The 25,992-nt window shown below is 38.5% G+C and overlaps 2 protein-coding genes across 6 annotated transcripts; both read right to left on the bottom strand.

Moving 5' to 3' along the window:
- LOC146548774 (uncharacterized) lies at positions 1-4,241 on the bottom strand. The gene is made up of 6 exons (XM_085263402.1): positions 4,128-4,241; positions 3,824-3,907; positions 3,459-3,642; positions 2,811-3,340; positions 2,520-2,656; positions 1-2,433 (listed from the first exon to the last, which is right to left on the bottom strand). The coding sequence occupies exons 1-6, from the start codon at positions 4,239-4,241 to the stop codon at positions 1,845-1,847; spliced, it is 1,638 nt and encodes a 545-aa protein (XP_085119528.1). The 3' UTR covers positions 1-1,844.
- Positions 3,543-21,426, bottom strand: LOC146548773 (uncharacterized). Of its 5 annotated transcripts, XR_014890343.1 has the most exons (7): positions 20,864-21,426; positions 19,232-19,262; positions 18,250-18,281; positions 17,098-17,124; positions 12,930-14,108; positions 6,024-6,122; positions 5,828-5,863 (listed from the first exon to the last, which is right to left on the bottom strand). XR_014890343.1 is itself a non-coding variant. In XM_085261546.1 (3 exons), the coding sequence occupies exons 1-2, from the start codon at positions 10,356-10,358 to the stop codon at positions 5,753-5,755; spliced, it is 4,446 nt and encodes a 1,481-aa protein (XP_085117672.1). In that variant the 5' UTR covers positions 10,359-10,477; the 3' UTR covers positions 5,515-5,640; positions 5,733-5,752. The 5 variants fall into 5 exon arrangements, 3 of the variants coding, with proteins under 3 accessions (XP_085117672.1, XP_085117669.1, XP_085117671.1); XR_014890342.1 differs by lacking the exons at positions 12,930-14,108; positions 17,098-17,124; positions 18,250-18,281; positions 19,232-19,262; positions 20,864-21,426 and adding exons at positions 3,543-3,681; positions 3,771-3,907 and having other exon boundaries at positions 4,092-10,475; XM_085261546.1 differs by lacking the exons at positions 12,930-14,108; positions 17,098-17,124; positions 18,250-18,281; positions 19,232-19,262; positions 20,864-21,426 and adding an exon at positions 5,515-5,640 and having other exon boundaries at positions 5,733-5,863; positions 6,024-10,477.
- Between the last annotated feature and the right edge of the window lie 4,566 nt (positions 21,427-25,992).

The following is a 25,992-nucleotide window of genomic DNA, read 5'->3' as shown; positions in this document are numbered from 1 at the left end:
AAAAAGTTGTTGAAATTTTAATAACTTTGCAGAAGAACATCAAGTTAGCAAAAATGTAATAACTTAGCAGAAATGCAATAACTTAGAAGAAACATAACAATTCAGCAGAAATGTTGTAGTTTACCAGAAGCTACAACTTAGCAGAAATGTAATAATTTATTAAAAAATTAATAACTTGGCAGAAATATTACAACTTACCAGAACTGCTATAATTTTGCAGAAATGTAATTATTAGGAAAAAAATGTATACAGATAACAGCTGAAAACGATGACGTAACCTCAAAGTTACTTGTTTAACTGTGAAAAATGACCAGAAACATTAGAAAAGAAAGAAAACCAATTCAATTCAATTTATATAGCAACAAATCACAACAAAAGTCGCCTTAAGGCGCTTCATAGATACAGAGAAAAACCCAACAATCATATGACATATGACCCCCTATGAGCAAGCACTTTGGCGACAGTGGGAAGGAAAAACTCCCTTTTAACAGGAAGAAACCTCCAGCAGAACCAGGCTCAGGGAGGGGCGGCCATCTGCTGCGACCGGTTGGGGTGAGAGAAGGAAGACAGGAATACCAGCCAGCAGATAAACTGATGTGAAACAAAACCAAGGTAAAATTGCAGAATTTACACAGTTGGTGAAAGGTAAAAATGGCAACAAAAAAAACCCAAACAAACAAACAAAAAAAACAAACAAACAACATTTAGTTAATAAGTGCACAAGATGATTCGATGATAAATATGGTACCAATCTACAAAATACTGTCGAAATGAAGTCCACATTGTGATATATTTCAGGTGTGGAGAGTCACAGAGCTAAACAATCGATGTGCATATTTAAAGAATCAAATAAAGAACATTGTTGTTGAATAAATTACAGTGAATAATAATCACTGCCCTGCGTTAGAGAGTGACTTATGATGATGTATTAATTGGCTTAACTTTACCTCTAACAGCTTTTCACATAGTGCTGTGACCAGGGTGAAATCCATCATAAAGTAACTGTAAACAGTAGAACCATTAGCATGAATGTTATGGTTCTACTCTGATCAAAACTCAAGTCAGCTGTGTGACCTGATATAAAATGATAAAGAGGAACACATATAAATGACCTTTATGAACTTTTCAAAATGACTATATATGTCTGACCCATTATCTATATATATTAGAGCAGATGTGGAAAACCACTGTTAGACCTACTCTATACTAACACAAACACAGTCAAAAATTCATTGCTAGTGTGACATGTGGTCCTTTTTGCCTTTGACCAATGATATGCTGGTTACTTGGACCAGTTTAGTATTTGCTGTCACAGAGGAATGTTAACCATAAATCCAAAAGACAAAACTGAAAAAATATGTTAATTGCAAACATGTTTTTGCTTAGTAAGAGGATTGAAATTACATGGAAACTGTCACCTTAAAGCCTCATTGTAAATATCATCACAAACAGATGTTTTCCACACGGTTAACAAAGCTCCACCACATCCAATCACTGCATATAAATCTAAAAGAAAACAACAACAAATAAAATGTAATTAACACAAGTGAAGTCTAAGGAGCTTGGAAAGAAAAGCGTCTGGACTTCTTTGAGTTCCTTGAAGACGTTTCACCTCTCATCCGAGAAGCTTCTTCAGTTCTAAGGGTCAATGGTGGAGAGTCCCAGATTTAAACCCAGTGGGAGTTTCCCCCCAAAGAGGGACAAAGAACCCCCTGATGATCCTCTACCTAATCACATGAGCCAAGGTGTGAAAGTGGGTGTGGGTCCCAATCAGCCAGGGTTTCGGGTGAGCTCATTGTGAAACCTGGCCCCACCCTATCATGTGATTTCCCGAGGTCAGGAAATCACCCACGCCCACTCCCAGGATGTGAGTGGACGTTACGGTGTCTGGGGAGGGAACTCAAAACTGGATTATAGATGGCAGACAGTTGGTGTCGTAAACCACCGCCTCTGTTTAAAGATGGTCGCTCACAGTGGACGTAAATGGCTTCTTTCACTCCTCCATCTGTCCAAAATGTGAACATTGGCATCCTCAAAGACTGACCTTTGTCCTTTAGATGCAGATGGACTGCTGAGTCTTGTCCTGTGGAGGTGGCTCTTCTATGTTGTGCCATGTGCTTGTGAAGTGGCTGTTTGGTCTCTCCGATGTAGAAGTCTGGGCATTCCTCGCTGCACTGTACAGCGTACACCACATTGTTAAGTTTGTGTTTAGGAGTTTTGTCTTTCGGGTGAACCAGTTTCTGTCTGAGTGTGTTACTGGGTCTGAAGTACACTGGGATGTCGTATTTGGAGAAAACTCTCCTGAGTTTTTCTGATACACCGGCTACATAGGGGATGACAATGTTGTTGTGTCTGTCTTTCTTATCCTCCCTCGCTGGTGTCTGATGTTCTTTTCTGTGAAGCTGGAATGCAGGCACACTGGACGAGCTTATTCTAAAAAATACAGAAAAAGGAACATTTTAGTTGTGTTAAGGCCTAAAAACTACAAATAAGTTATACAATGAACAATATTGAAATACCTTATAGGTGCTGCAGGCCATATAACCAGAATCCAGAGCAATCTCACACTCACATGATGGTGAGGAAAGACATGAGCTCTGCAGTGAGGTTTGAATGTCTCAGTTGGAACACTGAAGAACTCAGAAGACAGCAATACCTGCACAGAGAGACAGAGTAGAAAAAGCATAGATTTGTAATCCATAATGTGAATTAAAACTCAAAAAGTGTCAACAAGTATAATCATTTGAGTGTGGAATTATTTATGCAATAAACAGGATTTAAATTAATTAATTGAATTAAAAAACACTGACATGTGTCCTAATTACTCCAAGTTTGTGTTCCAGAGGGTGATGGGAGTCAAAGAGGAGGTACTGGTCCGTGTGTGTGGGCTTCCGGTAAACTTTGATGTTGAGTTTGCCGTTCTCTTCAATGTGCATAGCGCAGTCCAGGAAAAGCAAACAGTCGTCCTTTGTGTCTTCCCTGGTGAACTTGATGTTTTTATCCACGGTGTTAATGTGCGCAGTGAAGGATTCCACTTCTTGCCTTTTGATTTTGACCCAGGTGTCATCTACATATCTGTACCAGTGGCTGGGTACTCTTCCTTTGAAAGAGCCAAGAGCCTTCCTTTCCACTTCCTCCATGTAAAGGTTGGCTACAACAGGTGACACAGGGGAACCCATGGCACAGCCATGTTTTTGTCTGTAGAAACCCTCGTTGTATTTGAAATATGTAGTGGTGAGGCAGAGGTCTAACAGTGTGCACATCTGATCGGGTGTGAAGTTGGTCCTGTCTTCCAAGGAGCTGTCTTCTTGCAGTCGTTTTCTGACAGTCTCCACTGCCTCTGTAGTGGGTATGCAAGTGAAGAGAGAGACTACATCAAAGGACATCATGAGAACCTTCACAGACATGACACAAGGGAAGACTTTTGATTTAATAACTAAGCTTAAAACAAGTGTTACCTTTGAATATTTGTGGGAAAAATCTGATGCTAACCCAAGAATACAAAGCCACACTGGAAATGATGACAGGCTTGCAGCCCTCTGTCTTCCTGGAGTGAGGTGCCCGATCAGTAGAAGTGAATTGACAGAAGTCAGTGTCTGTAAGAGTGGCCAAACACTGATACTCTGTCCACTTGCGTAGAGTCTAAGAAGCTGGAATGCAGGCACACTGGACGAGCTTGTTCTAAAAAATACAGAAAAAGGAACATTTTTTTTGTCTGTAGAAACCCTAAAAACTACAAATAAGTTATACAATGAACAATGTTGAAATACCTTATAGGTGCTGCAGGCCACATAACCAGAATCCAGAGCAATCTCACACTCACATGATGGTGAGGAAAGACATGAGCTCTGCAATGAGGTTTGAAGGCCTCAGTTGGGACACGGAAGAACTCAGAAGACAGCAATACCTGCACAGAGAGACAGAGTAGAAAAAGCATAGATTTGTAATCCATAATGTGAATTAAAACTCAAAAAGTGTCAACAAGTATAATCATTTGAGTGTGGAATTATTTATGCAATAAACAGGATTTTAATTAATTAATTGAATTAAAAACACTGACATTTTTTTTTATCAAAGATAAAGAATGATACCTCTCTCTGCTCTGAGGATCACTGAGCATCTCTGACAGGAAATACAGTTTCCTCAGTATGAGTCATCATTGATGGTCTCAGAGGTGTGTAGTGTGGTAGCATGATGATGGTCTCCAGATCAGGCAGGAGGTCAGGTGATGGGTGTGTCATCTTCTCCATTGAAGACACACTGGTATGGCAATTCATAACACAGCAGTCTCCTTGTGGCATGTAGTTATCTGTGGATCAGGTTTGGCTCAGCAGTTCATGAAGATGGTGTCTGAAAAAATATATCTAACAAAACACGTGCTTATAACACCACCCACCCAGCTCAGCCCCCAAGTGTCTATGTAATGCTGGTATGGGGTGTCGGTTACTAAGTCTAATTAGTGCATCAGAAAGCGGGGGCTACACCTAAAGCCCACACTTTTTGATGTCTTTGTTTATTAGCAGCTTTTTCCAGCTGCTCAGAGAATTCTGACTTGGCCTTTATCCACCCAAACCCAAACCCACCCGGATAAAGGCCAAGTCAAACTCACACACCATACCAGCATTACATAGACACTTGGGGGCTGATCTGGGTGGGTGGTGTTAAACTGTAGTCGGGAACTTTCAGAAAACTATCCATTTACTTCTAAATCAGTTTTTATACATATTCTGTAAGCTGTACTAATGTTTTTCTCTACATAATGTATCATTATAGACATCTCTGGTAGCGTAAAGATAGTTTATAACTTTTGACATTTTTTACCTGTAAAACATGATAAGCAAAAACTCATTCATCACAAAAACTTTTGATTCTACAAAAGCTACTATAATCAAGAAAATATAATTGTCTGTATTTATTCATGTGAGCCATAATAAATACCTGCATTTATGTGGGATTTATTTATTTACTATTTCATATTTTCAAGCCCTTGGAGGGGAAGATCTCGTTTGTTGAGCTACATACGTCACAGTAAAAAGATTTAGTCATTTAAAACATGAGAATAAAAGAAATGATGTTGGTTTAATAAATGTTGCAGCACATTTCAGATCAGAGGTGCATGATAGCAGATGTTCTCTGCTCTGCATGAAGTTCAGCAATGATTTGGTGAAATGATTAATAACATTGCAATAAGAAAGGGTCTTCTGACAGACAGAGTAGGGAAGACCCTTTTTTCAATGAAAAATCTTTTTCATGCTCTACAATCAGTAAACTCTGTAACAAACATGATCTGTAATTGTTTCAAAACTCACCAGACGACTTCATGATTGGCTCGAGGACAGGACACAAAAGACAGGGTTGTGGTAACTGTAATATGATCTCAGAACACCTGAATACAGACATTTCTGTGGCTGAGAAATAAAAATGAGGTCAAGCAGGGTGTTCTTGTCTGTAGTGGCAGAAGTGATCAGCTGTGAATACCCTCTCGACTGAAACTGCTCCAGAATCTGTTTTCTTCCACTCTGCAACTGGTTCTCATTAAAATCTCCACACACAATGATTGGGTGACAGTCCATTATTTCAAGTGAATCTAAAAGACTTACCAGGTTTTGCATGAATGGTGTCAAACTGTAGTCAGGGGGTCTGTACACAACAGCAATGAGTGCAGGGAATGGAGCCTGAACCTTCAACACTAAAAACTCAAGATCAGTGACATTATGCAGATACTGTTTTACCTGAACCTGAAAATGATTCCTCAAATACACAACAACTCCCCCACCACTTCTGCTGGCCATGTGAGGAAAGTTTGTGTAGGACACATGTCTGTTGCGTTTGAACATGGTGTAGCCGTCCAAATGAAGACTGTCTGCAACAAAGGAGCCTTGAAGGTGAGACTCAGTGAGACACAAAACATCTGCTAAACACATTTCATGATGACTCTTGATGTCACTGATGTGAGATGGCAAACCCTCCGTATTGTGATGGATCAGTGTAAGAGTGTCAAGTCTGCTGGCTGTTTCTCTGACCTGAAGAAGAGGCATCATTTCCTCAACACTGGCTTGTCTCATGGTTTGGAGCGCTGCAGTTACCTCGGGATTGGCGTAAATCTTTTTCTCATCCAAGTCCTGCAAATAGAGTCCACTGAGAGACGTCACCCTGCTGAGAGCAACGTAAGCCATACCTGGTTCAAAAATGTTCTTCATTGAAACTACAGCTGTCTGTGTTGTAAGACCCTGAGTTTTGTGAATTGTGCAAGCGAATGCTAGCTTTACAGGAAACTGTCTGCGTACTGCTCCTTTAAACTTCAGACTCTCCTCTGCTCTCTCAATGTAAACCAGATCATCAGATGCTGCATTAGCACTGCGGTTGTGTCTCATAGGCTGCCGGTTGTCCATCCTGAGCCCCAGTTTAATTATGTGTCCATCATTTTCAGATCTCACCACCTTTACCAGTATACCAAAAGCACCGTTGACTAAACCGTTTAGTGTGTCCAAGTTTCTGGTCAGCATGACTCGAGCTCCTTCAGCAACATTCAGAGTGTCAGGTAAATCATTTCGCCCACCTGTAAATGGTTTGTCTCTTCGTTCCATTCTGCCTGTACATTTATCCTTCTGGAAATCGTCTGCATTGATGATTATGATGTTTGAATGAAGCTTCTTCAGGGTATCTGTGTTATGGGATTCCACATTCTTGTTGGTGGCATAAATGTGTAAGACCTCAGTTGGACATTCTTCTGGTGCAGTCACAGCCTGTGACAACAAATCTCTGTCGCACTGAGAAAGCTCATCTGTCTTTTCTTTGACTCTAATCCTGTTCAGCATCTCTGCAAAGGCCACATCATCTTTCTGACGCATGATCTCGGTTAGAGTGATCATCTGAAAATGCTCCTGCCATAGGTCAATCTGTTCTGGATCGTAAACACAGAGAGGTTTAGACTGTCGCACTGGTGGCAGCTGGTAAAAATCTCCAACAGCTAAAACTGACATTCCACCAAAAGGTCTCTGAGTGCCTTTGATTTGTTTCAGTCTTGCATCCACATAAGCAAAAAGGGGTTTTGAAACCATTGAAATCTCATCAATAACAATAATTTCAGCATTCATCAGCTCAGATCTGACTTCATCCAGTTGGTTACCAAGTCCTTGAATGGGTGGTTTCAGACTCCTGGGTAGTTTCAGTAGAGAATGTAATGTAGAGCCATTGATAGAAAAAGCTGCTGTACCGGTAAATGAAGTCAGTAAAACAGTTGGATTTGATATGTCAGCTTCTTCTGCATTAGCAGGCAGTCTGCTCAGGATCTTTGATGCTTCAGAATGAATACACTTAATCAGATGTGACTTTCCAGTTCCTGCACCACCGTTGATATAGAAGAAAAATGGATCTGGGTTCAAACCACAAACTCGCTGAATACACCAGTCTCTTATGGCATAGAACACGCAGGCCTGCTTCTGGTTCAGATTCTGATACATTACACGTACCACGGCTGGATCTACTGCAGGTTGTTCTCTGACGGCTCTGATCTTTGTTACAGCATCAGACTGACGACTGTAGTCGGGAACATTCTCCTGTTCGTTCTCATCATCAGAATGTCTCTCAGGAAGATTCTCATCGCATTGCAGCCTCACAACTTCAGATTCAGGAGCAAGATTACACCATTCATCAATCACAACATCCCTATTTTGTTCAAACTCTTCCAGTGCACTCTCAATATCCTCAGAGTTCTTCTCATACTTGTCTTTATTTCTTTTCACAACCCTTTTCACAGACTCACTGTGGTCTGAACATGGAAGTCGTACAAAACCTGAGTTGTAGAAGGACTGATAGGTTTGGAACCCTTGTGGTTTCAGTTCCTGCTCTGATCTGTGTGGAAGGTAAAGTCTCAACAGTCGACCATAATATTGCTCAGGATCTTTTTCCTGTGAACAGTGGTAATATCTGATTATAGCTGGTTTATCATTCTTTCGCCTTTGTACAAATCCAAGCTGGTTTAGAAGAGGAAGCACATCTTTTCCTTCATTTGGACCACTCACCAACCTGCACAAGGCAGCAAAATCAGCCAGTGACATTTCCTCATATTCTGGGGTCTCAGGTCTGCATTTGTATTTATCACTCAAACTTGTCATCCAAATATTACAACTGTCGTGTGTTGTGCTTTCCAGGAAGCTCATGGGCCGACTCATTTTTACTGGGTTATCATCCGTTGGTACAAATACAACACTGCGGGAACATTTTTTCATTTTTAGGCCACAGACTCGAGTCACACACTCCTGTGCGCTGATTTCTCTCTTTTTTGAGTAAGCCTGCATCACAGCTCTCATTTCATCACATTCATTGACGGTGTTCTTATCAGAGTTGTCAATAACTGTCTTCAGGTATTCAGAGAGGCCAGATTCTTTCTTTGTTATATATTTACAGAGGTATTCTATACATGAATAGGCATTCAAAATGAATGAGACATCTAAATTAGAGTTCCAGGCTTCAAGCAGGTCTGGGTTGTAATTGTTGATCCAACACTCATTTGGGTCACGTTTCAGAATCAGAGCTGTTTTCTTGTTTATGTCTTGGAGGCATTGTTCATACTCATTCATTGTTAAGTTGCATCGTGACAGAATCTGCTCTATGGTGAGGGAAGCAGCTTCAGGTTCCTTCAGCAGGTTCAACAAAGGTCTGAGTTTGGCTTTTGCAGCTTCAGTGTCTGAATCCTCATCCTGTCTCACAATCATTGTTCTTGTGGCTGGTGGTTTGGGAAACCCAAATCTACAACCAGAGTTCACACTCTTAAAGCATGTCTTTGTGTGGTTTTTGCTGTGCTTTTGTAGCTCAGTGACTTTTTTGTGCAGTTCAGGTTGTTTTTCTGGATCAGGGAGTTGAGCTGAGATGTATCTGTCCACAAAGTCACAGACAGTTTGGTCATCATCCACATCTGCTTCTACCTTTTCTCGAATCCACAGCAACATGTGTATATGTGGACTACCTCTGTGCTGGAACTCAACTCTGTAAAAGTAATCAATGATCTCACCAAGGGGCTGTGCAGGAGAAAAAAGCAAATCTCTGAACAAAGCCTCAACACGTTTATCAAACATTCGCATGGTGGTTACTGGATTTGATCTTAGAATTTCACACTTTTCTGACCAGTCCAGGGCTTCAAAATCAACCTCTTCACCTTGCTGTCTCTTTATTGCTTGAATCACTTCAGGCCATCTCATCTCAGCAGCAGAGAAAGTGACAAAGAACTGAGGTGTTCCTATTTGGCGAACCATGCTGAATAGATCTCTGGTAGTTTTCTGCCAGTAAGCTGGAGTTCCTCTGAGTGGCTGCATAAATCTGATTGCATCTTTATTTCTTACCAGCTTCTCTACTTCTGTCTTACTTTGTAACATTCCTGATGTGATTTTGCGTCCATCTTTGGTCATAGTTTTACCTTTCCTTAGCTGTATCGTCATACTGGAATTAGCCAAGTGTATTTCAGTGACAAACTGTGAGAAAAACAGGTAATTTGTGTCTTTAGCAAATCTTGCATCAATGTTAAAAAGCCTTGACTTGAAGTAAGCACTTGGTGTGAGCTTGAGACGTCTCTTTTCATCCAGTGTATTCTGACCAGTAGGAAACTGCACAGGAAATGCCATGGCTTCCAAATGAGGAGTTCTGAAGAAGCTAACAGGATTGTTTCTTTCTGCAGGAGCCACACAATATGTGTTATCAGTGAAACAGAGAATCTCTTCTGAAATGTCTACAGGCTGCAGACAACTTTCTAGAGCAAAACCTCCATTGTTCAAATCACTTTCTGGTTCATCTGGATTTTGTTCCTCTGGTTGTTCATCACAGGATTGCATATTAATATCTTGGTCACTTTGAGACTCACTTTCGCACAAAAGGGCATCTTTTTCATAGTTGTCAATTTCCATTAAATCTGCTTCATTATAATCATCACTTGCCATGCTGGCTTCATCACTGCTGTCATCATCAGGTAACGTTGGATCACAAAGCAATGCATCATCTCTGATAACAATATCTGTGTACTGTGGATGAATTTGTTTCAGTTTACGCAGAGCTTGAATGAGTTTAGACCAGGTGACAGTCTGGAACAGCTGATGGCCTTTGTAGCACAGTCGTCTTTTCAGCTTTATCCTCATGATCTGTGATTGGCTTCTGATCCTCGGTAAACTGTCAACTGTTTGTTGGACCTCAGATGGTACACATACCACATTACCACGTATAAGTCTCTGTCTCCCCTTTGGAAGAGGAATAATCTTAGCAAATGGTATGCATTTGGCAATCAGATGTCTCTCCAGAATGTTGAGATCACAAAGTTCAGCTGGAATATCCTGCAGTTCTAAACCATTAACAGCAGCAAGCCTGGGCATGCATCCACTTTTGAGGGAACTGTGACATGTGTGACAGATATACTCTTTTTTTCTCTCAACAGGAAAGCTGCAGTGATCATGACATGCTTCATCACACACATGAACATATTTACCAGTTAGACACTGATGAGCTACAGTCTGGTGTTTTGAGTAATTTTGTCTTTTGCAGATCTTCACCTGATTAGGAAAAGAAGCTTTTAGACAAACAGTACAAACATAAGATGGTGCTGACTTAATGTTTGATCTGAAACGAGATATGGCCTCATTCATTAAAGTGTTCTCTGGATGACACTGTAAAGTCTCAGCTGGTCGATGCATCTGGCGATATTTCCGTTTTATATTCATTGCACATCTGATATTATGCATCTGTCTGAAAGAAAAACCGTTCCAATATTTTACTCTCATTCGTTCTCTCATATTGTCCTTGTGTTGTTGCTGAAATCGTCTCTCTTCTCCATAACGCTTAGTCATGTAAGATAGTTTTTTCTTTTTAAATTCTTCACTTTCTTTATATAGGTTATATACATATGACCTCATGTAAGCTTTATGTTTTTCTCTGAATTCAGCACAAGTTCTGTATATTCTTCTTATACGCTCTTTCTGCTTATCTCTGAATATGGGAGACTCTCTATATGTTCTTGTTACACGTTCCTTCTGCTTTTCTCTGAATATGGGAGACTCTCTATATGTTCTTGTTACACGTTCCTTCTGCTTTTCTCTGAATATGGGAGACTCTCTATATGTTCTTGTTATACGTTCCTTCTGCTTTTCTCTGAATATAGGAGACTCTCTATATGTTCTTGTTACACGTTCCTTCTGCTTATCTCTGAATATGGGAGACTCTCTATACGTTCTTGTTATACGTTCCTTCTGCTTTTCTCTGAATAGGGGATTGTCTCTATATGTCCTTATGACACGTTCTCTTTTTCTCTCTCTAATTTTAGCACTTTCTCTATACATCTTTCTCAAATGTTCTCTGTGTTTCTCCTTATAGGTAGCATTTAATTTATACAGCTCATTTTTGTACAGACTCCTTTTATGTCTGTGATCAGGATCATTACACTTCTTAGTTGAGTTTTTTTTCTTTGTCTTGAAGCTTTCATCAAACCTGTACATCTGCCTTTCTTTCGTCTTCTGATTTTCCTTTCGTTGTGGTAGCTTTTGTTGGGCTAATAATCTTCTCCTCATTTTTTGCCTTTCCTGTTTATTACGTTTCAGCAGTTTATCTGAGAGTTCCTCTGTTATCTTAGTTGAACTGGAGGCACTGTTTGAATCATTCTGAGGAACAGAATCTGGTGTTACCGGAGTTTCTCTCACAGAACATGCAGAGGTTTTCTTTTCAAAATAATCAGAAGGATGTTTTTTTCCGGGAGCAGCTGTCTCATTTGAAGAATCAACTCTGGATGACATTACTTCACTGGTTAAATCTTTGGTCACAGGTTTCCGTGTCTGCTCAGTGTATATTTCAGAGTTTAATTCATGAACACGTTCATTTAAAGCTGGTGCTGGTGCACTTGTAGCTGTTTGTCTGTATTCGGTGGTTTGATTAGCATCTCTTTGGTCAGCAGCGTTTTCACTGTGAAACTCGATGGGCTGTAGTTCATAAGTACAGCTTGGTGCGATGCTAAACATTCTGTACAAACGTTTGATCCTGTCAATCATGTCATTAAGACGTGTGAATTTCAACATAACTGCAGTTCCACCACTTACACTTAGCGACAATGGCATACCAGTAGACTTACGTGGGTGAGGGTCAAAATATCCATATTCACCTGAAGTCAGCCTGCTAACAGCGATGACTGTTCCTCCCATGACTAGCAAAGCGTAGCGAACGTCTGAAGCCAAACACTGTAATCCCTGTTCAAGGCTCGGAAAGTGATCTGTACCATCAAATGTGCCGTAATGAGCAAACTGAGACATGTCGACTTGATACTCGTGTCTGCGGCTGGTGACCACTGAGGGAAGTTCATCGCAGGCTAGAAACACGCTGTTCACAAACCTCAGTCTGGCATCTGAATAGACGGCATGGCCTTTGTCCAACACACGGTTTAGATCTGCTCTGGTAATAAATTCATCCTCGTGTAAGAATGACAGGAAAACCAAACTGTTAGCCATGCATTGCTGATTCCGGTACTTTCCATACCTAGGAGAAGCCTGGCTTCGGGAAGCACAGACGCTACTCACTCGTGGACTTTCACTGTTTGTAACCTGTACATGAGACTGTCCTGGAGCTTGTCCATCATGCTGTGTTTGTGCAGTTAGCTGGGGTTCAGTCTGGATTACCTGCATAACTTCAGGCTCTGGGACAGACACTGAGGGAACACCTTTCTTTACCACATCTGCATAAGACACTGTGGCTGTCTCTCCATCATGCTGTGTTTGTACAGTTAGCTGGGGTTCAGTCTGGATTACCTGCATAACTCCAGGCTCTGGGACAGACACTGAGGGAACACTTCTCTTTACCACATCTGCATAAGACACTGTGGCTGTCTGAACACTGCTCTGCACTTCTGTGCTGGGAAAAGTTGAAACACACACCTTTACCTGCTCACTGCTCTGAGAAACATTCACCTGTTCTTTCTGCTTTTGCCATCTAAGCTTCTGGGACTGCGACCTTTGACTTTTTCTTGGCATTTTGCTGAAGTACAATCTGGAACTTATATGTGGTTATACACAAATATAAACAAAACTGAACCTTGAAACAGAAAAACTTATAACTCCTCAAGTTACTGTTAAATCTGAGAAATGTACTATTATACTATAAAATGTTTTTATGAATATATGAATAGATGTTAAAAAGCTGATTTGTACTCCAAACTCAAAAAATAAAGGAAATTCAAAGTTCTCTGGAAACAATTTGGTGCGTTTTATTGTAGCTCTTTTAGAAACGGGGTTTCTTCAGCTGGATGTTCTGCAGCAGTCAGGAAACAGGAAGTCTGGGTCCTCAGGCACTTCTCGATGACAATACTAACTGAATACTTACACCGAGTGACAAAATGGGTTTGTCCTTAAATAATAGTACTATAAACTTGCAGTCAAATGTTATAGCCAATGAAACAGACTAACAGACTGGATCTAATTTATTATTTATCTGAATGTATGTATTACAAAATAACCAGATTATCTTATTACAAATAAACTTATAAAAAGGTGATATTTTATACAATTGATCAAAGTAAGCCAAACTAGCAGTCCAAACTAAAGTCTAATGCAAAATTAAAATGACAAATGTAGGGCTGTGTAAGTAGTTTCTACTATAAGTTCTACTGTACTGTAATTCTACTACTGTATATTCAACTTGTAATTTCCAGCAAAATGACTGAATGTGAGAGAGTTTAAAGACAGGAAAGAAAGAGCAGTGAGAGCAGAGATCTCTCAGAATTCTGTAACAGATAGATCAAGTTCTGGTAACTTGGATTTCTGAAAATTGGATTCTGAAAGGATTCTCAAAACTTGGATTCTCAAATTAGATAGAGCAGTAGAGATAGAGGGATACAAGATGGAATGGCTTTCAAATTAGATAGAGCAGTAGGGATAGAGGGATACAAGATAGAATGGCTTTCAAATTAGATAGAGCAGTAGGGATAGAGGGATACAAGATAGAATGGCTTTCAAATTAGATAGAGCAGTAGGGATAGAGGGATACAAGATAGAATGGCTTTCAAATTAGATAGAGTTGGGAGAGTGATAGGATAGACAGAATTGCTTATAATGATAGAGAGAGAGAGAGGATCTTCTGCAGCAGGTCACCTGTAAGACACAAAAGGCATGGAATTAGTCATATTTCCAACATGCTTGGATTTACCATATTCTTCAGACTATATGGCACACCTAAAATCCTGTCATTATCTCAAAAACATACAATGTGCCTAGCGTATCGATTCTGGTTATGCTTACTGACCTCAAACGGGATTTCTGTGGTACACAGCGCTCAAAATTCTGTCAAATATTTTAGTAAGACTTCGTAAGCTACAAAGCTGTGCTGCTTGATGTATTGTCAGAGCATTATGGCTACCATAGTCAGGACCCTCGCAGAGTAATTCGTACGGTGCTTCAACATAACATTATGGTGTGTGTACAAGGACCTGGCACGTGCTAAGAGACATGCTTAAGAAGCAGATTTCAAACTGATCAACCCATGAAGAGTTTGATGGATTTGTGGATGAGGAATGAACTGAAAGAGTGTATTGTTCTGTATTTTATGTGTTACAACTGAACAGTGTTGAGAGTTGTTTGTGAATGACTCGAATAAAGTTTGACTTATCTGACTGTTTGTTTGGCTTAATCTGCCTTAAAAACAGGCTTGTTTATTGACATTATGCCTTATAATCTCAAAAATACAATACATGTAGGGCTTTAAATACTAAAGAGTTCTACAGTAAATTATTGGACTGAACAGAATGACAATGTTTAACAAATGATGGTGGAACTGTTATAAGGACATTTTTACATTCTATTAAAACAATAAACTAAGTCTATAAACTCAAACTAAGACGTGCTGCTACAGTAACTTACTGTAAATATTAAATGGTCCAACAAAACCAACACACTGAGGTTACAGCACAGTTTCAGGTCACTCTGTATGAATTTTGGCAAAATGAGAAATTTGGAGACAGCTAGTTTCTACACAGCAGTTTCTACATATTTCAGTCACATTTGGGGCATGTTTGATACACAGCAATAAGCACTACACTAAATCTATAATAAACTTATCATAGCTGATATAAAGGCCTAATTAGCAAAATTTAGTATGATGATCATTTCTTTGTAGATCATTTCATGATAAAAAGAACAGAAGTGAGTGCTGTATCTGAGCTGTTGCATGTAAGATCTTTGCTGGAGATTCCCACATTTCTTAAACAAACAAACAAACAAACATGACTTTCAGACAGTTCATCTTTTGTAAATTAGGGCAGGATTATATTCAAAAAACAGCCTTGATAAAAATATCAGGCCACTATAAAATGTCTTATGTTTATGTTTTCATCCCACCTATATTTTGCAAGTCATTATGACAAATTACAAAAAGCATTTTTTTAGGCAGTGATTTAAGGGAAGAAGCTTTTGAAATCCACAATGCCCTACCACCAGTGGTCTCAAACTCTGGTCGTTAAGGCCTGGTGTCCAGAAACTTTTCTATGTGTCCCTGTTGCAACACACCTGAATAACATTAGTAGGTCATTAGCAAAACTCTACAGAACGTGACTGCATGCTGAGGTGGTAATTCAGCCATTTGATTCATGTTATAGCAGCTCATGAGTGAATGAACATGATGCAATGAAAGTACTTTTAGAAGTACATTTTTCCAAACACTTAAATTACTTAAATTTGAACAGTCTTCGGGGATGCCACTTCAACACAGTCAAATTCTATACTCTCACTAATGACCTACAAATGTTATTCAGGTGTTCTGTAACAGGGACACGTGGAAAAGCTTCAGGACACCGGCCCTTGAAGAGTGGAGTTTGAGACCCCTGCCCTATGTGAATATTTAATTGTCCCTAAACTGCTAGTCGTGAGCTGCTCTAATGTGAAACAAACACATATAGTTCTGTAAAGGTTTACAAAGAGATTTCTAAGGATCTGGAGACCCCAGAAAACAGAAACCCTCCCAGACGTTTTTGCCTGTTCAGCTACAACAAGTTGCCTAATAATATCTCGATGATAACCAAGAGCTGTGCTGACTAACTGCACTAAACTGAATCATCTATAGTGAGAGAAAAACACCAGCATTAAAGTCAAACATGGTGCTGTTACTGTGATGTCCCAGAGTTCCTTTACTACTTCAGGACCTACATCAACTCATCAGGTCCTGGGCTTAAGTTTAATCACACTTAGGATCTGAAGCACACAAGCAAGTCCAATTGAATGAATGAAACAAAACACTTGGTGTAAACGAATCAGTCTGGACTTTAATGAAATTAAGATACTTGGTATGACTTGAAAACCCTATCCATCCATCCATCCATCCATCCATTCGCTTCCGCTTATCCTTTTCAGGGGGCACTGGAGCCTATCCCACCTGTCATAGGGCGAGAGGCAGGGTACATCCTGGACAGGTCGCCAGTCTGTCGCAGGGCCAACACACAGGGACAGACAACCATTCGCACTCACATTCATTCGCAGATACACACCTAGTGACAATTTGGATTATTCAATTAACCTATCCCCACAAGCTGCATGTCTTTGGACGGTGGGAGGAAGTCGGAGTACCCGGAGGGAACCCACGCAAACACTGGGAGAACATGCAAACTCCACACAGAAAGACCCCAGCCTGATGTTGGAATTAAACTCAGGACCTTCTTGCTGTGCGGCAACAGTGCTAACCACCGTGGTACTTGGTATGACTTGAAAACCCTATATTGGGCCTTAATTAAGACTTTTTTCTTTTCTTTTTTTGCCTGTCCTGTTTGGATCTAATTAAGACAATTCTGAAATTATAGTGGACCAAAATCAACCAGTGATGTAAACCAGTCATTACCAGTTACTGTAAATGCTTGATGGTAATTGTTGCTATCAGGGCATCCACAGCTGGGTATTAGAGACCAATATGTTTTTACATTAGACCAGGTTGTTCTGGTTCAAAAATGAAATCATCACTTTAAAACTGCTTTTTGTATTTATCCAGGTCATCCTTGTTAGATGATTTGAAACATGTGAAAAAAAGCATAAACAAAATAAATCTGCAAGGAAGAAAGACCTTTCTCAGCACTGTACTGCAGACAAAACCTATACTTACCAGACTTGCGACGATCAGATCAGTATCCTAGAGAAAGGAAACAACACATCAGATCACTGTTTAATGACTTACACTGTTGAACCTCTTCACACACAATCCAATTTACTGTGACATGAAATAACTAGTAAGATCCTCAATTTCTTCAAGCCTTTATGAACTCACTGTAGTCTAAAGAGGACAAACTTTAGTTACAGAGTCTCACATGACGATAACATGTGTAATAAAGGCATGCATACTACAGAAGTGCAAAGAAGAGGCACCAATATTTGTTGGTACAGATTATGGCTTTTTAGCTCCATCATTTTCTATCACAAGTCAGTGCTTAATAAAGTGTGGAAAAACCACAACTGTTAGAATCAACGGAAAACCTCATTAGGTTTTAGTTCTGATCTGAATATGTAAATCCTAAAATACATGTAAATTCTGACATGTTATAGTAACAACAGTGGCACGCCATTTTTGCAATTAATTTCTTAAAAATTATAATAAAAAGTCCTTCCATTGTACCTGTTGGCAGGAATCTTTTTGTATTTTTCAATATTTCCCTTTTATATATAATTTTCAAACACATTGTATCAAGCAACTTATTAAGAAACTGATTTAAACTTAGTGTACATAAATTACACACAGGCTTTAACATACACAACATTGCCTACTCACAACTCTGGTTCTCTTAGTCTTTTATTATTGCTTAAATGTTTAACGTACCACTTCTGTTCACTCAGGCAAAAATACTTCTATAGTGGTCTGACTTTAATGTAATACATAAGCAGAATATGAGTGAAGATATAAATCAACAACTGTGGTGCTCTTAAGTGTTTAAGCTACCACTTACACTAACTCACCTAAAATGCGTTCATAGTTATGTCTGCTAGGTAAATCCATAAACAAACGGAGAACATGAACAACTGTATAAAAACAGTTGTTTGTGTTCAAACATAAAAATCAGACACAAATGGCCTGTTAAACTTCAGGGACAGTCAGAGGTCATGTGTGGGGCCTTTGCTGCTACAAGGTATAAATTCTGACCATTTGTTTTTGCCCATCAGTAAATGGTAATGTCACAAAAACCAAACTACGTTAGGTAAGTTGCTAAACATGTTACACAGTGACAATGTCATATTACTGCAGTTACAATTGCTGCTTACTTACCAGCAAAGGCAAAACCGAAGTTCTGTTTCACTCTGTAACAAAAGAACAAAAATACAGAATCAGACAACTGAAATCAGCATCAGAGTCAATACTGCATCACAATCTGTAGTGGGAAAAAAAATCTGTTAAATTCTTTGTTTACAACAGCTTTACTATAAACACCCCATCTTCTCTTTCTGCACCTTATTAAAGATTTCTGTCTTTATTAAGGTGATGTGTCGTTTTATCCATCTGCAATAAGCCACAGAAATTCCTCATGAACGTAAAGCTCTAATACTTTGGTGCTATTACATAACACAGCAGATACCACAAGCAATGATTTGCTTGCACTGCACACTTGATCAAATGATAACATCACAGTTTCAAAGCGTGCAACAATCACAAATAATACTTGATACTATAAATGCTTGATGGTAGTTCTTCGTATCAGGGCTTCCACAGCTGGGTATTAGAGACCAGCATGTTCTCACATTAGAACAGATAGCTCTGGTTTGGTTTTCTCTGCTTCATACGTGAAATCATCACTTTAAAATGCTTTTTTGTATTTATTCAAATCATCCCTGTTAGATGATTTGAAACATGTGACAAAAAAGCATGAACAAAATAAATCTGCAAGGAAGAAAGACTTTTCCCAGCACTGTACCTCAGACAAAATGAACTCACTTTAGTCTAAAGAGGGCAAAATTTAATTGCAGAGTCTCAAATGGCCTTAACATGTGTAATAAAAACAATAATTACTACAGAAATGCTTTGATAAGCCTTTAAAATTAGACATAAATGGCCTATTAAACTTCAGGGACATTTTTAGGGACACTCAGAGATCTAGGGGGGGGGGCTTTACTGCTTATAAATCCTAAATGTGTTTTTGCCCATGAGCAAATGGCAAGATATCACAAAAAGCCAAACTATTGTATGTAAATTGCTAAAAATGTTACACAATCCCAATTTCATATTGCTTCAGTTACAATCACGGTTTACTTACCAGCAAAGGCAAAACCAAGCTTTATTTCACTCTGTGTAACAAAAGACAAAGAACAAAAATACAGGATCAGAAAACTCAAATCAGCATCAATACTGCATCACTCTCTGTTGTCAAAAAGATTCACTAAACTTCTTTGTTTACTACAGCTGGAATACAAACAACAACTCTCCTCTGTTTTCTTTGGTCTACATCTCATTTAAGATTGCAAAACACTCATACATGAAAAACTGCACGACATATTTTTAAGGCTTTAATATTTGAGGTGGTCTGCATTCAAATTCTACTTCCTAAAATATTACCAACTGCACATAGTATCATAGTAAATATGCTGTAGTTTTAAAATAAATATCTATGTACCATACTAATAATAATATACTGCCATATTTTATTTATGTGAAGGTGGGCTGTTGTTTATTTCATTAATTTCCCACAAAGTGAGAATTTAAACTGTGCTGCAGATTTAGGTTGGCACAAACAAGCCTTTGTTAAACAGTTCTTAAAAATTAAAGTCTACATATTAGGAGTTCTTATTATTCTTGGGCTATGTCCACACGTACACAGGTACTTTTGAAAATGGAGATTTTTCTATGCGTTTGCACCTTTCGTCCACACTTAAACGGCGTTTTCGGTCACTGAAAAACTAAAAACGCTTGCCAGAATATTTTCGAAAACTCCGTTTTTGCATTTATGTGTGGACAGGGAAACAGAGAAAACGCAGCGCCTTTTTTGACGTCACACTGTGCGCCACGTTATTGTTTCGGTGAAATGCATTTCTACAATACGGTTACTGTTAATTGTTCTCTCTGCAGTGTTTAAATGCTTACATATGCGCACACAGTTACTGTCCCCCCACAGATATGACTCGGTTCTGCTTCTATGCCCCATCTTTGTTTACCATTTCCCACCGAGGCTTCTAGACTTCTGATTGGCCAACATTTCTACACGGTTAGGAATATAGCGCCACCTGCTGCTTTGGCGTGTTCCTAGCAGCGTTCTCCTTCATTTCTGCATTTATGTGTGGACGGGATTGTTTTTTAAAACAGAAACGGAAAATCTCCGTTTTCAAAAATACCCGTGTATGTGGGGACATAGCCTATGTTTAATCCTCAGTTTCTCCCCCCCTCCTTTGTCTTAATTAACCCACAAGACCTGCACACACGTGACTCTTTCTCCCGTGTTCGGTCAGAGGCGGTAAAATGGCTCCTTTGATCTTGCCGACAGCTGACACTGAATCTAAGATGGCGGTTCATTAAAAACTTTACAGCATAAAGAATGAGGCTGTTTTAACCAACTGATTTGTGAAGAGAACTAACTGCACCTTATGTAACAGACTGACAAACACACCAAATGTAATTAATAAAACAACACAATAACCGTGGTTCACAGTCAAATTTTCATTTCACACTGGGCTCAAAGGAGCGCTAGGCATTAGCATCGGGTTGTTAGCTCATCAAACACTCCTTTTACATACAAAAATGACAAAGTTTCACTAAGAAAAAGCAACCACTGTGTTACTCTAATATGAGTTATACCTCGGTTGGCTTTATAAATCACTAAAAGAACTCGTTAAATCGCACAAACAGACTATAAACATTTAGGAGAGAAGAGGAGAAGCAGAGCAGCAGCACTCACCCAGAGCGGACTCAGCGAAGTGTGCGGAAAGGCGGATGTCCGGCAGTCAGGTAAAAGATGAGGCGTTCACGGGTAGTAGGAAATTCCAGTATTACACACAATGGGCATTGTAAACATCAAAAATGTAGGTGATTTTAAATATTCTATACAATATTTATTTGCTACAGAAAAAACTCGCAGAACTTTAAATCTATAACTTGAATAAATATTATTAGAAGGCTCTACTCCTGAACACCAACACCAAAGAGCTGAGTTCACCAGACCTGAAAAAAAAAAACAACAACAACCAGTCCAGGACAGTCAGTCTGCAAAGATGTTTTAAAGACAAATATATATATATAAACATTATCCATTAAGGATTCCCCTCAAAACAAATGACTATAATTTCCTAACCGTAAGGGCTAGAACGGTCACTGCACCGTTTTGTTCAGAAGAGATGGGGGAATCTTCAAGTGTTGACAATTTATCATTAAAATGTGAATTTTTAGAGATATATGACATGGATGACTTGTTGACTTAGAAGCCACGAATTCCCCAATATGCAAATAGTATGATTAAGCATAAATACTACATTTAGTAGAAATACTATGTTTTAGCACAAATAGTATAAAAAGCAGAAATACTGTAATTTAGCAGAAATACTATATTAGGCACAAATTCTATGAAAAGCATAAATAGTATGATTTAGCAGAATAGTAATATATAGAAATAGTATGATTAAGCATAAATACTACATTTAGTAGAAATACTATGTTTTAGCACAAATCCTATAAAAAGCAGAAATACTATAATTTAGCAGAAATACTATATTAAAATTAAAAATGCAAAAGACAATAAATGTCCCTAAGGACCTCTGAAGGTTAAACACAAATCCTATAAAAAGCAGAAATACTATATTAGGCACAAACAGTATAAAAAGCAGAAATACTATAATTTAGCAGAAATACTATGTTAGGCACAAATAGTATAAAAAGCAGAAATACAATTATATAGCAGAAATGCTGTATTTAGAAAGAAAAATATAACATAGTAGAAATAGTATGATTTGGCAGAAATACTATATTTAGCACATATACTGTAACATGACAGAAATTCCTCCAATTAGTAGTAATACTTTAACATAACACAAATGTTATGATTTGGCACAAAAATCATGATTTGGCAAAAATACTATGATTTAGCAGAAATACTATGATTGAGCAGAAGTACTAAGATGTAGTAAAAGTACTTTGATTGAACAGAAATACAATTATGGAGGAGTAATACTTTAAAATGGGAGAAATATTGATACACACACACACATACACAGAGCCTAAAGGGAAGAGTATTTGTGCCATTGAGTGTTAACAAGAATGTGAGGTCCATAATATCAAAAGCTGGTAAAATCATAAAAGTTTGCAGAATTGTAATAAATGATGAATATGAATTACTGGTCTGTGACAGTGTATTAATTTGTAGGGAAAAAAAACATGTTGACCAAGGTGGAATCGAACCCACGATCTTTGGCTTGCAGAGCCGTGTCATTACCAACTGCGCCACTGGGAAAGAGAGCGGCCACTTTGGAAAAACAGGCTGATGAGGAGTCAGAATTAGATCGCGGTGAGAGGCGAAAAACACCGTTTTTTGGAGTTACAAAACGTTGTGTAACTCAAAAACTAGGTGGACTAGAAGCATAATTCGTCTACTGGCTGAATCAGCGGACTTTGGTGTACTTTGACTGCGATTTTCATTGCTCTCTGTACATCTGTCGCTGAGATATGACGAGAGAGGAAACGGGAGACCTCAGATATGATTGGCTGGCTGGGAGGCCGTGCAGGCTGTGATCTGTATACTTGAATGTCTGAGTCCTCACAGAGGATTGGCTGCCTGGGGACCTGGCAGAAATATATAGAAATAGTATGATTAAGCATAAATTCTATAAAAAGCAGAAATAGTATATTAAGCACAAATCCTATAAAAAGCAGAACTAGTATATTAAGCAGAAATCTTATGAAATAGCAGAAATTGTATGATTTAGCACAATAGTAATAAGTTAAACAGAAAAATTGGAAAAGCAAAATGGACAGCTGAAAAAATGCTGAACATGCTGAGGGCCCTCAAATATACTTGTTAAATGAAAAAAATCGGCAAAAAAAATATAACAGCCACACAATCACAAATATGGACACATAAGGAAACACACATGCACAGAGAGAGACACACACAAGATCCAATTCAGTCAACCAGTCTAAATATATTGAATTTGAATCTTACAATGAGATCATCCCATTAAAAGGCTTTCGCTTTCTCTCTCTCTCTCTCTCTCTCTCTCTCTCTCTCTCTCTCTGTCACACACAGACACACACACACACACACAGGGAGAGAGAAGTAAGTTTCTAGGTCAGCCTGGGAGCTGCTGAATTTGAATCCACCAATCAGAGAGCCTGTGCACTTTTCCCCACCAAAACGGGTGCTTCTGTTTACACACGCAGCACAGAGACAGACACTGGATTATTGCAGTCTATTTCTCATAGTGACGACTCCCCTCAAACAAATGACCATAATTTCCTAACCGTAGGGGCTAGAACGGTCATTCTTACACCGTTTTGTTCAGAAGAGATGGGGGAATCTTCAAGTGTTGACAATTTATCATTAAAATATGAATTTTTAGAGATATATGACATGGATGACTTGTTGACTTAGAAGCCACGAATTCCCCAATATGCAAATTTGAATGCCTGAGGCCACATATATGATTGGCTGGCTGGGAAGCCATGCAGGCCCTGATTTGTGGATTTGAATTCCTCAGCCCTCAGATATGATTGGCTGGCTTAGAAGCCATGAAGGCCCCAATATGCAAATTTGAATGCCTCAGGACACTTATATGATTGGCTGGGAAACTGTGTAGGCCCTGATTTGAAAATTTGAATGTCTCAGTCCTCACAGAGGATTGGCTGCCTGGGGACCTGGCAGAAATATATAGAAATAGTATGATTAAGCATAAATACTACATTTAGTAGAAATACTATGTTTTAGCACAAATACTATAAAAAGCAGAAATACTATAATTTAGCAGAAATACCATATTAAGCACAAATCATATAAAAAGCAGAAATACTATATTAAGCACAAATTCTATAAAAAGCAGAAATACTATATTAAGCACAAATTCTATAAAAAGCAGAAATACTATATTAAGCACAAATCCTATTAAAAGCAGAAATACTATAGTAAGCACAAATCTTATGAACTAGCAGAAACAGTATGATTTAGCACAATAGTAATAAGTTAAACAGAAAAATTAGAAAAGCAAAATGGACAGCTGAAAAAATGCTGAACATGCTGAGAGTCCCTCAAATATACTTGTTAAATGAAAAAATCAGCAAAAAAATGCACAGGGAGAGAGAAGTAAGTTTCTAGGTCAGCCTGGGAGCTGCTGAATTTGAATCCACCAATCAGAGAGCCTGTGTACTTTTTCCCGCCAAAACAGGTGCATCTTTTTACACACGCAGCAGAGAGAGGCACAGGATTATTGCAGCCTATTTCTCATAGTGAGGACTCCTCTCAAACAAATGACCATAATTTCCAAACCGTAGGGGCTAGAGCGGTCATTCTTACACCGTTTTGTTCAGAAGAGATGGGGGAATCTTCCAGTGTTAACAATTTATCATTAAAATGTGAATTTTTAGAGATATACGACATGGATGACTTGTTGACTTAGAAGCCACGAATTCCCCCAATATGCAAATTTGAATGCCTGAGGCCACATATATGATTGGCTGCCTGGGAAGCCGTGCAGGCCCTGATTTGTGGATTTGAATTCCTCAGCCCTCAGATATGATTGGCTGGCTTAGAAGCCATGAAGGCCCCAATATGCAAATTTGAATGCCTCAGGACACATATATGATTGGCTGGGAAACCGTGCAGGCCCTGATTTGAAAATTTGAATGTCTAAGTCCTCACAGAGGATTGGCTGCCTGGGGACCTGGCAGAAATATATAGAAATACTATGATTAAGCATAAATACTACATTTAGTAGAAATACTATGTTTTAGCACAAATAGTATAAAAAGCAGAAATATTATAATTTAGCACAAATAGTATAAAAAGCAGAAATATTATAATTTAGCACAAATAGTATAAAAAGCAGAAATATTATAATTTAGCACAAATAGTATAAAAAGCAGAAATACTACATTTAGTAGAAATACTATGTTTTAGCACAAATAGTATAAAAAGCAGAAATATTATAATTTAGCACAAATAGTATAAAAAGCAGAAATATTATAATTTAGCACAAATAGTATAAAAAGCAGAAATATTATAATTTAGCACAAATAGTATAAAAAGCAGAAATACTACATTTAGTAGAAATACTATGTTTTAGCACAAATAGTATAAAAAGCAGAAATATTATAATTTAGCACAAATAGTATAAAAAGCAGAAATATTATAATTTAGCACAAATAGTATAAAAAGCAGAAATACTACATTTAGTAGAAATACTATGTTTTAGCACAAATAGTATAATAAAGCAGAAATACTATAATTTAGCAGAAATACTGTATTTAGCACAAGTACCGAAAAGTACCAGAAATACTATGATTTAGCAGAATAGCAATAACTTACAAAATTACAAATATGGAGGCATATTGAAACACAAATGCACAGAGGGACACACAAACACAGGCTCTAATCCAGTCAATCAGTCTAACTATATTCAATTTAAATCCTACAATGACATGCTGCCAAATAAGGGTAGGGTTCTCTCTCTCCCATTAAACACACACACACACACACACACACACACACACACACACACACACACACAGAGGGAGAGAGCTGCCGAATTTAAATCCACCAATCAGAGTGGCTGTTTACGTTTTCCCGCCAAAAAAGGTGCATCTTTTTACACACGCAGCAGAGAGAGGCACAGGATTATTGCAGTCTATTTCTCATAGTGACGACTCCCCTCAAACAAATGACCATAATTTCCTAACCGTAGGGGCTAGAACGGTCATTCTTACACCGTTTTGTTCAGAAGACATGGGGGAATCTTCCAGTGTTAACAATTTATCATTAAAATATGAATTATTAAAGATATTTGACTTCTAATGCACCATAACTGAGTAGAGCGAAGCAAAAACTGC

This window comes from Mchenga conophoros, linkage group LG22 (genome assembly GCF_057382185.1).
Source record: "Mchenga conophoros isolate Kocher_MC1m ecotype Shallow Benthic linkage group LG22, M_conophoros_male_GT1.1, whole genome shotgun sequence".
Lineage (NCBI taxonomy): Eukaryota > Metazoa > Chordata > Actinopteri > Cichliformes > Cichlidae > Mchenga > Mchenga conophoros.
Note: the sequence above shows the minus strand (reverse complement) of the source record. Positions and strands in the feature narration are given on the sequence as shown.